The sequence below is a fragment of the Xiphias gladius genome, chromosome 24, assembly GCF_016859285.1.
Source record: "Xiphias gladius isolate SHS-SW01 ecotype Sanya breed wild chromosome 24, ASM1685928v1, whole genome shotgun sequence".
NCBI classification, from domain to species: Eukaryota; Metazoa; Chordata; class Actinopteri; order Istiophoriformes; family Xiphiidae; genus Xiphias; species Xiphias gladius.
Genome location: NC_053423.1, coordinates 1,015,916 through 1,029,761, shown reverse-complemented (window position 1 = coordinate 1,029,761; position 13,846 = coordinate 1,015,916). Strand labels below are relative to the sequence as shown.

At 41.5% G+C, this 13,846-nt stretch overlaps 1 protein-coding gene across 1 annotated transcript in view; it reads left to right on the top strand.

Moving 5' to 3' along the window:
* LOC120785912 (gamma-aminobutyric acid type B receptor subunit 1-like) overlaps positions 1-13,846 on the top strand; it is a 100,263-nt gene that overhangs the window by 16,113 nt on the left and 70,304 nt on the right. Inside the window, exons 3-4 of the mRNA XM_040120891.1 lie at positions 8,231-8,401; positions 9,375-9,476. Of these exons, the coding sequence (XP_039976825.1) occupies positions 8,231-8,401; positions 9,375-9,476 (273 nt within the window). The remainder of the gene's footprint in view (positions 1-8,230; positions 8,402-9,374; positions 9,477-13,846) is intronic.

Here is a 13,846-nt window from a genome sequence, read left to right as displayed (position 1 = left end):
GTGCCTGACAGGTGGTGTCTCAGACCACCTCCTCTGTTTAGTGACGGTTGTTCCAGATTGACAAAAATGGCTTCTTTCACTCCTCTTTCAACCCATTGGTCTTCTCTGGCCAAAATGTGTACATCATTGTCCTGAAAAGAGGGTCCTTTGTCCTTAAGATGCAGGTGGACCGCTGAGTCCTGACCTGAGGAACTGGCTCTCCTGTGTTGTGCCATGTGTTTATGTAGCGGTTTTTTTAGTTTCCCCAATGTACAGGTCTGTGCATTCCTCGCTGCATTGGACTTGCGTAAACTACATTGTTCTGCTTGTGCCTGGGTATTTTGTCCTTAGGGTGGACACGTTTTTGCCTCAGAGTGTTAATTGGTTTGAAATGCACGGGGATATTATGTTTGTGGAAGATCCTTCTGAGTTTTTTTGATAATCCACAACATAGGGAATGACAATGTTGTTTTGTTTATTGCAGTTTTCTTCTTTGTCTATTCTGCCTCTTTTTGTGGTTTTGACGAAGGCCCAGTTAGGATAACCACAAGTTCTAAGTGCTTCTTTGATGTGTTTATGTTGCTTCTCTTTCTCCCATGACCTTGTGGGAACATTCTGAGCTCGAAGGTGTAGGGTTCTGTAGGGTGTTGAGAGTCAAACAATAGGTATTAATTTTTGTATGTGGGTTTATGGTATACTTCAATGTTGAGGCTTCTGTCATTCTCAATGTGCACCACACAATCCAAGAAGGCTAGGCTATTTCCACTGACATCCTCAAAGTGAACCTGATGTTGCTGTCCACTGCATTGATGTGTTCAGTGAAGGATTCAATGTCATGGGTTTTGATTTTGACCGAGGTGTCATCCACATACCTAAACCAGTGGCTGAGGGCAGCTCCTGGAAAAGAGGTCAAAGCTCTGCTCTCTACTTCTTCCATGTAGAGATTAGCCAATATTGGTGACATCGAGGAGCCCATGGCACAGCTGTGCTCCTGTCTGTAGAAACCTTCATTGAATTGGAAATAGGTGGTTGTCAGGCAGAGGTCAAGCAAGGCGCATAAGTGGTCAGGGGTGAGGTTGATTCTGCTGGGTTAAGTGCTGTTTTGTAGCAGTCATTTCCTAACTGTTTTAACTGCTTCTGTGGTAGGAATACATGTGAAGAGTGAAGTGACATCATAGGATACCATGGTTTCATCTGAGTCCAGTTTTATTTTTCCAACCTTGTTGGCAAACTCCTGGGAGTTCTTGATGTTATGTGGAGTGTTTTTGACCAGAGGAGCCAGGATCATAGCCAGGTGTTTAGCAATTTTGTAAATTACCGAGTTAATACTGCTAATGATTGGTCTGAGTGGGACTCTTTGTGTATCTTTGGGAATTTATAAATTCGAAGGGTGGCTTCCCCGGGGTACGGTCTGTAATAAAGAGATCGGTCAATATCATTGTCCTTCTCCAGTTGTTGGAGGCAACTAACTGCTTTCTTTTTGTAGCCACTGGTCTCGCCTTTGTGCCCCATAGGTGGCTGTGTCACTGAGGAGACTGGTCACATTGGCGTGAAAATTGGGTGTGTTTAGCACCACTGTGAATCTTCCTTTGTCAGCTGGAAGGATGGTGTTGTTCTGGTCTCTTTGGAGCGATGTCAGTGCCTTCATTTCTTGGATGGTGAGGTTGGAAGGGGGTGCTTTTGGACTGTTGAGAGCAGCTGATACCTTCAGTCTGAGTTGTTCGACCTCTGTATTGGTTGTTTCTGATAAAAAAGAGAGGCAGCTGTGTCATTGGAGAACAGAATTGGACCAAGAACTGAGCATTGTGGCATGATGTATATTAACAACACATATGGAGACAATGTTTTATTGGACAGATGCAACTGAGACTACTCAGATATGTAGAGACAGCTACATTGTTTATGGGCATAGAGCAGTACATGTTTAATGCATATTATGAGGAATAAAACTATTGCAACAAAGCATAAACACCTGATAAGACTAGATTTGCATAACCTGCAGTGTGCACAGTTTGAGACACAACCATGGATCAAAGTGTAGCTGCTGAGTTTGCTGCCTCAGTTTCAGTTTCCATCTTGGGAAATAAATAGAAATAGAAATATTGATTTGTACAGCTTTAAGTTTGTAGCGCCAATAGTAACATTTGGTTAAGAGATCTGAAGTCCATGTAACATTAATAATTATTCAGAGGTTTGTTAGTTATTCCTTTCTAACATTAGCTTTTACCTAGACTCACTGATCACTTTATTAGCAATTTATTAACACCATAAAAATACTGGGTAGGGCCTCCTTCTGCTCTCGAAACAGCCTCGGTTCTTTGTGGCATAGATTCCACAGGATGTTGAAAATATTCCTTTGGGATTCTGCTCCACGTGGACATAATTGCATTGTATAATTTCTGCCGGATTCGTCAGCTGCACATTCATGCTGCCAATCTCCCATTCTACCACTTCCCAAAGGTGTCATGGGTAGACTAGTTCTCACCCTCATTCCCTCACCCTCTTACAAAAAGCTGTTTCTACTCAAGGTGTTATGCTCAGGCAGGGCCAACAGTGGTTATGGACTTAATTAGAAAACAATAAAGCCATGGCAAACCAGATTACAGAACTCACCCATCAAGTTTCTCTGTCTCCGTTCCGGCCTCAGCTGCTCCACCAGCTCAGCTCAGTAATCCAGCCCATGCACCATTGCCTCCACCACTACTTAGAGAGTTGTTGGACATATGTAGAGGCTTCCTTCTACAGTGCTCTATGGTGTTCAAAATGCGACTCCTGACGTTTACATCTGACCTCCCAAGGTGAATTACGGGATGGGGTTGTTGAAGGGAAGAGGTATGGAGTAGGACATTTTCTTACTATTTGCCCTATATGGCCAAAAGACAAAGCTCATTAGTAGGTATTGGGACTGGTGAGCCAGACAAATCCCCGCCCCCATCTAAATCCCAGATTTCAAGCCACACTCTGCCTCTGCTAGCCCTCATTGATTCTGGTGCTGAAGATAACTTCCTGGATCAAGAGTTAGCAGTTCAGTCACTTTAGAGCCCCTACAAAAAAAACCCTCACTGCTATTGCTCTGGAGGGGAGATTTCTTGCCCGCATAACAGTTCACATAGTTACCATAACCCTGATACTGTCTGGTAATCATCGTGACTCCATCAGATTCAAGGTGATCCCAGCTCCTTTAGGATTTAGGACATTGTTTTAGGTCATCCCTGGCTAAAATTTCACAACACTCGCATTGACTGGGCAGCTTGGTTGGAGTTCATTCTGTCATTCTGCCTGTTTGCAATATGCTATCTCCATCAGAGTGCACCATCGACCTGCCAGGACCGCTTCCAGAATCTCCGAACCTGTCTTCCATTTCTGCTGAATACCATGACTTAGGTGAGGTGTTTAGTAAGGATTTGCTTTGTCGCTGCCCCCACAGAGACCATATGATTGTGCCATAGACCTTCTTCCTGGAGCCCCTTTACGTTATAGTTGTCTCTATTTATAGTTGTCTCCATTCCCGCCTGGAGAGAGAAGTCATGGAGAAATACATTAAGTATTCCTTGGCAGCTGGCATCATTCGACCTAACTCCTCACCCTTTGGTGCTAGCTTCTTCTATGTGGCTAAGAAAGATCAGATTCTGAGACCCTGCATTGACTTTTGTGGTCTGAACAATATCACCATCAAAAACAAATATCCCTTGCCTTTGACCAATTCTGCTTTGTAACCCCGCCAGGGAGACATGGTGTTCACTAAACTGGATCTTACCACCTTGTCAGAATAAAGGAGGGAGATGACTGAAGACAACCTTCAATACACCTCTTGGCCACCTCGAGTACCTGGTTATGTCCTTTGGTTTGACCGGCCGTGTTCTGGTCAGTGAAGTATTAAGGGACTTGCTTCATCGATTAATTTTTGTGTATCTCGATGACATCTTCATCGTCTCCAGGAACATGACTGAACATGTCTCCCACGTCTGTCAGATCCTTCAAAGATTGTTGGATTGTTGTTAATTCTAGTACTGTGAGCATTTTAGGGTACATTGTTGAGAGTGGACAGGTGAGGACGGATCTCAAAAAGGTTAAAGCAGTGGCTGAATGGCCACAACCCACCACCAGGAAACAAGTGCAAAGGTTCCTAGGCTTCGCCACTTTCTACAGGAGGTTCATACGAGAATTTAGCAGAATGATAGCCCCCCTTACCAGACTCACCTCTTCATCCATTCCGTTTGCCTGGTGCTCTGAAGCTGACTCTGTCTTCAATAAAGATAAGAGCCTCTTTATCTCAGCCCTGGTCGTGGTTCAGCGAGATCCCTCGAGTTAGCTCATTGTTGAGATGGCTGCATCTGATACTGTAGTTGGAACAGTACTTTTTCAAATTTTTGGCCCCAACCAGAAACTACCTTCTTCTTTCCTGAGATATTGCGTTCACGAGAATGTAATGAACAAATGGATGAATAGTTGGACATGTTGTACGTACTGTACATATGGACGCACAACCTGGGTCCAGGGTCCCAAAATGTGAAACCTGATGCTCTCTCCTGTCTGCATGTTATTGAGGGAAGAAGAATCCAGCCCGGAGACCATACTTTCTCCATACCATGTTGTTGCAGCAGTGACCTGGGATCAGGACCAGCTCCAGGTCTTAGCTCGGATAATTGCCTTTTTGTCCCAGATTTTGTCCGTTCGCAAGTCCTCCAGTGGGTCCATGCGTCCCAGTTCTCCTGCCATCCAGGGATGAATTGAACCCTCTCGTGCTTAAGAGACACTTATGGTAGCCTACTATGGACGCTGACACAAGGGAGTATATGTCTCCCTGTTCTGTCGGTGCTCAAAGTAAGTCTTCTCATCGTCCACCTGCTGGTCTTCCTCACCCCTTACTTCTTACTGGTAGCCCTTGGCCTCATATTTACTTGGACTTTATCACTGGGTTACCACCATCATGAGGCAACACTACCATACTCGCCATAGTCTATCGCTTCTCAAAGGCTGTCCATTTTGTTGCCCCGCCAAGACTGCCATCTGTTAGTGAAATTTTTGTGATCTTTTGATTAATCATGTCTTTCTTCTACACGGTATCCCAGTTGACATCATCTCCGACAGAGGTCCCCAGTTCACCTCCCAGATTTGGAAGGCTTCAGTCAAGCGTTAGGATCCACGGTCAGTCTCTCCTCCGGGTTCCACCCCCAAACCAATGGGCAGATGCAGAGGACCACTAAAGATCTGGAGTCTGCTGTGTGCTGTGTTACAGCCTCCAATCCATTTACCTGGAGTACTCACTTGACCTGGATTGAATAAGCTTTCAGTTCACTGACCTGCACTGCTCCCGGTATGTTCCCGTTTGAAGCCTCTTTGGGTTATCAACCTCCTCTGTTTCCCTCGCAGGAAAGTGAGCTTGTAGTCCCATCTGTACAGCATCATCTTTGTCGCTGTCGGAAAGTGTGGATAGACTCAGCTCTTCTTGGGTCAGTGAAAAACAACAAAACGCTGGTGGATCGGCATTGAGTTCCTGCTCCCAGCTACAAGACAGGTCAGACAGTTTGTTTATCTTCTAGAAATATTCACTTAAAGACTAATTGTCTTTTATTGAGAAGATGAGCAACCGTACTGTTAAAGTTACCTAGTTCCATGAAGATTCATTCTACCTTCCATGTGTCCCAGTTGAAGCCATGACCATCCTGCCTTCTCCGTCTGCTGGCTCATAGATGTGCATTGCTGTGGTAGAGGCCTACATTACCTAGTGGACTGGGAGGGTAATGGCCCAGAACAGTGTTCATGGGTTCCGCACTCCATCATTCTGGACTTGCGTATGTTGAAGGAGTTTCACAGGACTCATCCCGACTAGCCTGGTGGCTCGCAGGGGGTACTGTTACGGGTGGACTAGTTCTCTTCCTTTTTACCTGTGTTCTCCTCCTCCGTGTATCTCCCACCAACTCACTGGCACAGCTACTTCTAATCTACTCATCAACTCCTCCACCAGCTCCAGTATTTGACCTCGGCTCATCCCTTCAGTTTTTGTCAGATTTTGAGTCTACCTTGTGGTACAAACATTAAGGCCAAGTTCCAGTCTATTGTTCCTTATGTGTATTTGCATGCTTCCCTGTGCTCCATTCAGTCTGCTGCAGTTACCGGTCACATCCAAGTGCTTCCTCTTTCCCTTTTTCCCCAGCTCCTTCCTTGTTGAGTGTTTCCAGTTTGGATCATTGTTCCCACTCCAGTCCAGCTCTGCCACCAGCTCAGGGCTGGCCTCCTGCTCTCCTTGGAGATCATTGCCTCATGGCCGGTCCACCTCTGCCACAGACCCCCAATCGCCAACTGGATCAATCTGCCCTGAAACACTTACCCATTCAGTTCCGCCTGCTCCACCAGCCAAACACCAACCCCCTAACCTAAAGGATTCTGATGAACAATATCCTACTATCTATCACACTGTCTGCAATAAATCCTACTTAACCCTCCTCCTGTCCGGGTTCTGCATCTTTGGGTCCAAAGCATAAATCATTATAACAAAAAGGTTTTCTATTGGATTCAGATCTGGTGACTGGGGAGGCCACTGAAGTCCACTGAACTCACTGAGTGCATTTACAGTCCTGGTTGAAATTATTGGAACCCCTGAATTTTAAGTACAGAATTTGGAATATCCTCAGAAATAATTGCTATGGGCCAATTTTGTTTAATCAAAATATCTTTATAAAATGTCCAAAGTTACTGAACAACAACAACCAAAAAAATGCTTTCATATAGTTAAATATTTTCATTATACAAAATTGGTACATTTGCATTTATTTCTGAATATATTCTAAATTCTGTGCTTAAAATTCAGGGTTGCTAATAATTTCATCCAGGACTGTACATGTGCATTAGTATCTATCTTGATATGAGTCTTATCCTGGTTTTTATTTTATTCAGGATATGACGTTTACATAGGATGTGAGAAATCTGGTTATTCTTATCCCTGTATACATGATCGTAACAGTATCCAGGTTTCTGATCATCTGTGTGCAGGTGTGTCTTGATTTCTCAAAATCTCAGCCACTATGAGATGGTTCAGAAGCCTGGATAATGTGTTTACATGCCACAGTATCCTGGTTTCTATCAGAGTACTCCAGATAGTATATCCAGGTTTCTGAAACCAGGATAAGCTGTTTACATACACAAACATTGCCAGGATAGTCCAAAATCCCAGTCATAACTAGGATACTAGGGTGCATGTAAACACAATCATTGTCATGTTCATGAAACCAGTTTGTGAAAACTTTTGCTTTGTGACATGGTGCATCATCATGATGGAAGTATCCATTAGAACTTGGGTAAATTGTGGCCATAAGGGGATTTACATGGTCAGCACCAATACTTAGATGGGCTTTAGCATTCAAGCAATTACTGAATAGTATCAAGGGGCCCACAGTGCTCCAAGAAAACATTCCCCACACCATTAGACCACCACCACCAGCCTGGACTGTTGACAGAACGCCAGTTGGCTCCATGGATTCATGCCGTTGATGCCAAATTCTGACCCAACCATCTGCGTGCCTCAGCAGAAATCCAATTTCATCAGACCAGGCTACATTTGTCCAGTCATCAATTTTGCAGTTTTTGGGGAGCCTGTGACCACTGCAGCCTCAGATTTCTGTTCTTGGCTGACAGGAGTGGAACCTGATGTGGTCTTCTGCTTTTTGAGCTGATCCACCTCAAGGTTGGACATATTGTGCATTCTGAGATGCATTTCTACTTACCATAGCTGTAAAGAGTGATTCTCTGAGTTACGATAGCCTTTCTGTCAGTGCCAACCAGTCTGGCCATTTTCCTCTGACCTCGCTCATCAACAAGGTGTTTCCGTCCACAGAACTGCCGCTAACTGGATGTCTTTTTGTTTTTGGCATCATTCTGAGTATACTGTAGAGACTGTTAGAGATCAGCAGAAATGCTCAAACTTGCTTGTGAGCTTGTGAGGCACCAACAATCACACCAGGGTCAAAGTCACTGAGCTCACATTTTTTTACCCATCACAATGTTTGATTTGAACATTAACTGAAGTTCCTGACCTGTATTTGCATGATTTTATGCATTTCACTGCTGCCACATGATGGATAATTGCATGAACGAGCAGGTGTACAGGTGTTTTTCTCATAAAGCACTCAGTGTGCGTACTTTAAAGTGTTTGTTTACTGTGAATTTCTTTTTTAGTCGTCCTTTTGCAGCAGTTTAAGCCATCAGGATGACATTAGATTTTAACATGATTGTTTGTGTCTCCCTGTGTAAGTTGTCGTATGGTTCAAGTTCTCCGGCTCTGTCCAACCGCCAGCGTTTTCCCACCTTCTTCCGCACTCATCCGTCAGCCACACTGCACAACCCAACTCGAGTGCAGCTCTTCCAGAAGTGGAAATGGACCAAGATTGCCACCATTCAGCAAACAACAGAAGTTTTTACATCAGTGAGTCGTGTATTTTGCTAAAACTGTTGAAACGTAGCAGTAAAATACAAAATGCCACTCATTATCATTTAAAGGTACTTTCAAAGATTTTGTTATAGAACCCCAATTTCCAAAATTTCTTCCCAGCTCAATTATTAAGTTTGAACTTGTGTGAACTGACAACATGATAAACCCAAGCCTGCCAAGCTTTGGATTACCTGCATGTTGAGACCCCCAGGCGGTGTGCCTGGGGATCTAGTGAAAGAGATACTCTGTATTTATAGGTTTTGTAGGGTTTTTTTTTTTTTTTTTGCCTGTCAAAAACCAAAAGCAAAAGCACAAAAGTGTTAGGACTAGATTAACAGAATGTTCATCTTTTTTAATGTAAGCTGCAATTGTTAGCATGTCCTCCCAAAACCCCAAAAAAAAAAAAAACTAACAAAAATCCAGCCCTTCTAGATAATCATACACAACAGTATGTCCAGATAGTCTGAACACACTGAAGGTATATTCAGTCTTAGATCTAGTTCACATTTGCCCATGATGATGCGTTGTGTTGCAAAGTGTTCAGAATTAATTAATCTTGAGCTTTTCTGAATCTACTTCATAAATGTACAAAGACTATGGATGAAAATTAGAGAAGAAATGGTATTATGTGGTGATTTTGAGTCACAGACTGCGTTTGTTGCTAGCTAGCTAAGAGCTAATATTTATACTGTTGGCACATCAATTCAGCTGAAGAATGTGAGGCAGAAGGGATTTTTTACCTTTTTAGGTAATCCCTGATAAAAAAAAAATTGTCACAATTTTTGTTCAAGTAGTTTTGAATGCATTATTCTGTTGTAGCTCAAGTATAAAAAAATCTCTCTCATCTTCTGCATGCTCATTATTTTGTGTGTGTGTGTGTGTGTGTGTGTGTGTGTGTGTGTGTGTGTGTGTGTGTGTGTGTGTGTGTGTGTGTGTGTGTGTGTGTGTATGTTTCTTTTTTTTACAGACTCTGGATGATCTGGAGGAGAGGGTGAAGGAGGCAGGGATTGAAATCAGCGTTCGTCAGAGCTTCCTCACTGACCCTGCTGTGGCTGTCAAAACCCTCAAGGTACCATAACCTCAGGTTGTGCGTCCATATGTACAGTATGTACAACATGTCCAACTGTCCATCTATCTGTTCATTACATTCTCGTGAACGCCATATCTCAGGAATACCACGAGGGAACTTCTTTGAATTTGGCACACATGTTCAGTTAGACTCAAGAATGAACTATTTAGATTTTGGTGGTCAAATGTCAAGGACACTATGACCTCACAAAACATGTTTTTGGACTCAAGAATCCATGACACTAATTACAGTATGACAATTACATCACAAATAATTGGAAATATCCAAATAATAGGATAAAATAAGGAAGTGATGACATTTTATATCTAAAAGGTTTAAAGGTCAGCTTTACTTAATCATAATGTTCTGCAAAAAACACTTTTCTGGTCATTATTCAACACCATAATTCAAGAAGAGAAGGGGAGATTGTGACCACATTTCACATTTGGCCAGATACTGAATTGGTGACACTAATCTTGGGTACTCGCCTTGAAACTGTGGTGATGGTATAGATCCTCTGTGCTCCTGGGTTGAGGATGTGTGTGAAGCATCCATGTTTTAGAATTTGTAGCTTCTTTGAAGCAACATCCATTTTGAAGCATTGTCTACTGTCATGGCTACAACTTGTGTTCATCAGAATCAGCTTTATTGGCCAAACATATGCACACATACAAGGAACTTGACTCTTTTTTGACTGTTTTTTGTTTTGTGTTTGAACTTACACACTGATAGAGTAGACATACAGCAGAACAAAAACAACAAAGCTTAACAAAGCCAAGTCAAATAAAAAAATTTATATATCCCTATATCACTAATCAAAAAATAAACTTACCTTTTATTAAATTCCTTAACTGGTTGGCAGAGGCATACCACCACAAGGTGGTAACTCTAGTCAATTCATGTAATTACATCATAGATAGTGTATATTCTCAAATAGTGTCTGAAGCCTTTATTTACCCCAACAGTAGAGAGAACCAGACCTTTTTTTGCAATAGGCTTATATAAGAGACAGGGAGTTTCTAATCTTTTTCTAATCTGTTGAGTATAGTTTGTCCTAGTTTAGTTCCTCTGCTCCTGTTTTAATTTTCTGTTAATGCAAACTCAACATGTCGTCCATGTTTACTTGTTGTTTTGATAAAGGCAGTATAATGTACATTTCATTAACATTCATGTCATATTCAACACCTTGCGCACTTTAAGAACTGTTTCCAGACACACTTTCATGCAGTTCTATACAAACAGTGCTTTTCTATACACACACACACATTCACACAGTTGGGGTTCAGTATCTTGCCCAAAAAAAATTCGACATGCGGACTGGATCGAACCACTGACCTTCTGGTTAATGGATGTACCACTCTACCTCCTGAACCACAGCCAAATCAATTTTGTCATTTTGACTTTTAAAAATGTTTTTCCTTGAAAGTTTGTCACCTATTAATGTCTAAAATTAATCTGGTTGCTACACTTAGAGCAACCTTCTTAGAACAACACCGCATTGGAAAATTGTTCCTTAATAATAATTACGGCCTGAGTAATAAAAACAGTTACAGTTAGGGATAGAAACTAGATAAACAACAGAATAACTACAAAAAAATCCTTTTTGTAAAAGTAAGTTTTTGAGGAGTGATTTAAAAGAAGGACCTGAGTTTGCTAACCTAAATTCTCAGGTAAAGAGTTCCACAGCTGTGGGGCTCTAACAGAAAATGCACTGTTTCCTTTTGTAGTGACGCAGGCTATGGCAACAGTTAGGATGGTTGTACCTGAGGAGAGCAGGAAGCAGCTAGGCTCATAGGGCGCGAGTAAGTCTATGATGTAGGTATTAGTAAGGCCATGTAGGGCTTTAAAAGTAATTAGTAAAAGTTTTAAATCAATTCTATACCTAACAGGTAGGCAGTTTAGTGAAGCAAGGATGGGAGTGGTATGGTCTTGTATCTTAGAATTTGTTAAAAATCAGCCAGCCGGATTTTGAACAAAATGAATACAGGAGATGACTTTTTGACTGAGCCCCAAATACAGGAAATTAGTATAATCCAGACATGATGAGATGAAAGCAATGATGAGTTTTTCAAGGTCTGCTTGAGAATATTTTTTTACTTTTGCAATGTTCCTAAATTGGAGAAAATATGATGGTATTACTTTGGTGACTTTTATGTCAAAACAAAGATCCTACCCAAATTGCGGACAGAATGCTTGGCGTTGGAGGACAGATTTCGAAGATTTTTTTTCAAGTCACAGGTCAGGTTTTGGGGGGCCAAATAAAAGGACCACGGATTTGGATTTATTGACCCGGTGGAAGTTTTGTGATATCCAGCATTTGATATCAAAGAGACAAGCCATTACATGAGAAAATTTGTCTATGTCTCTATTAGTCAATGGAACATAAAGTTGCGTGTCATCCATATCAAATGAGGAGCTGAAATCAAATTCAAATTCAGCAAGCCTCAGAATCAGCGGCAAGCAATATATTATTTGTAACCTTAAGAACTGTTTCTGTGCTCTACTGAGCATGGAATCGTGATTGATTTTGCTAAAAAATATTGCTGTTATTCACGTGACAGATTGATTGACAGGCAACAGACTTTTTTTTAAATTTAGATAAAAAAGGTAAGTTTGAAATTAAATCTAAAATTGTTTAAAACAAGAGGGTCAAATGTAGATTGAACAAGTTGAGCTATTGCAATTTGGAGGGAACAGCTAGTAGACAAAGAGGCAAAGAAAAGTTGATACTACAGAGAATTGGTGGTCCAATAGTATGAAATACCTCAGAAATCTAATGGGTATAACGTGTAGTTGACAGATGGAGGAATTTACGTGGGAGATTAACTCCGCAAATTCTAGCTTTGGCATCTACTTGAAGTGAGACATACTGACGGCGGGTTCAGTACAGATGAGATTTCTGGTCACAGGTGTGGTCTGGAACCTAATGTCATGTATTTTATTTATGAAATGAAGGAGAAATTGGTTGCTTACCTCAGTACTGGGTAGGAGGAGGATTAACCATTGAGTTCATTGCCTGAAATAAACCCTGGGTTTGTCACAGCTACTAGCATCAAATTGGAAAAATAAGAATACCTTGCTTCTTTAACTTAACTTTAACATTAAGCTTTGTAGGACATCAAGAGTTACCTTCAGTTTGTCTTTCTTACATTTACGATCAGCTCTCCTACATTGCCTCTTTAAATCCCTTGTATGTTCATTAAGCCAGGGAAGGGCGTTATGTTTTGCACATTTCATATTCACAGGGGCAATGTCATCAAGGATAGTCTGACATGTTCTATTAAAATGATCTAGTAGATCATTGACAGAGAGGCCCTTCTGATTAAAGGTAATATGGGCAGAGGCTGCTAAGAAACTGCTAGCTGACTTGGAATTAAAAGACTGAGAGGGGATACAGGTATGTGGCCTATGAGCAGGAGGTGGGAGCAAAGTATGGAAAATCACAGCCTTGTGATCAGAGACAATAAAATCTAGCCATTCAATATTATTTAGAGAACCACCAAAGGACAGCACAAGGTCAAGGGTATTTACCCTTATCATGATTTGGGTGTTTAACAGACTGTTCAAGATTGAAAGACTCAGTGGTTAAAAGAATCAGCTTTAAATCAGGATGTGGAGGGGCAACAAACATGTATATTAATATCACCAATAATAAGAGCACTATCATATTTGGACATAATAAATGAAAGAAATTCAGAAAATTCTTGAATAAAACCAGTGTTACCCTAAGGCAGCTTATAAATTAAAACACACAGTATTGGATGCTGGGCATTTAAAGGAAAATCCAGAGATCCAAAAGAAGAAAATGTATTAAGAGAGACAGGGGAACATTTGTAGTTGTTATTAAAAATTATAGCTATGCCACCACCATGTCCTGATGGTTGATTAAAACAGGAGTGGTTAGGGGGGCATGCTTCAGTCAGTGGGACAGAGTATCCAGGGCTTAACCAGGACTCAGTAATGAATAAGAAATCAATATTGTTAGTCATAACAAAATCTTGGCATATAAAAGACTCGTTTGCAAGAGACCTCACATTACGTTGACAAAATACAGCTGATTCCACAGGAAATTGAATCAGCAGTAGATACAGTTGAGGGGTGTAATTTATGTTGAATTGTCATTGGAGTGGGTTGTATGAGAACTCTGTTTGCTCTTATTCTAGATTTATCAGAGCAGCTGGGTCTATAGGTGGCAGAGTTTAACTTGACCCTAATAGATATAGTGTTGTTGGAGGAGTGTTCAGCAGGACCCAGGGAGATATGTTCATCAATATGGACAGGAGTGGCTTCTATAGTGGGGTCCTGCTGAGATAGATGTCAGTCAGAATTAAAATCAGTATGTTGGATGTAGTTTTTAGCAAATGTGTAAC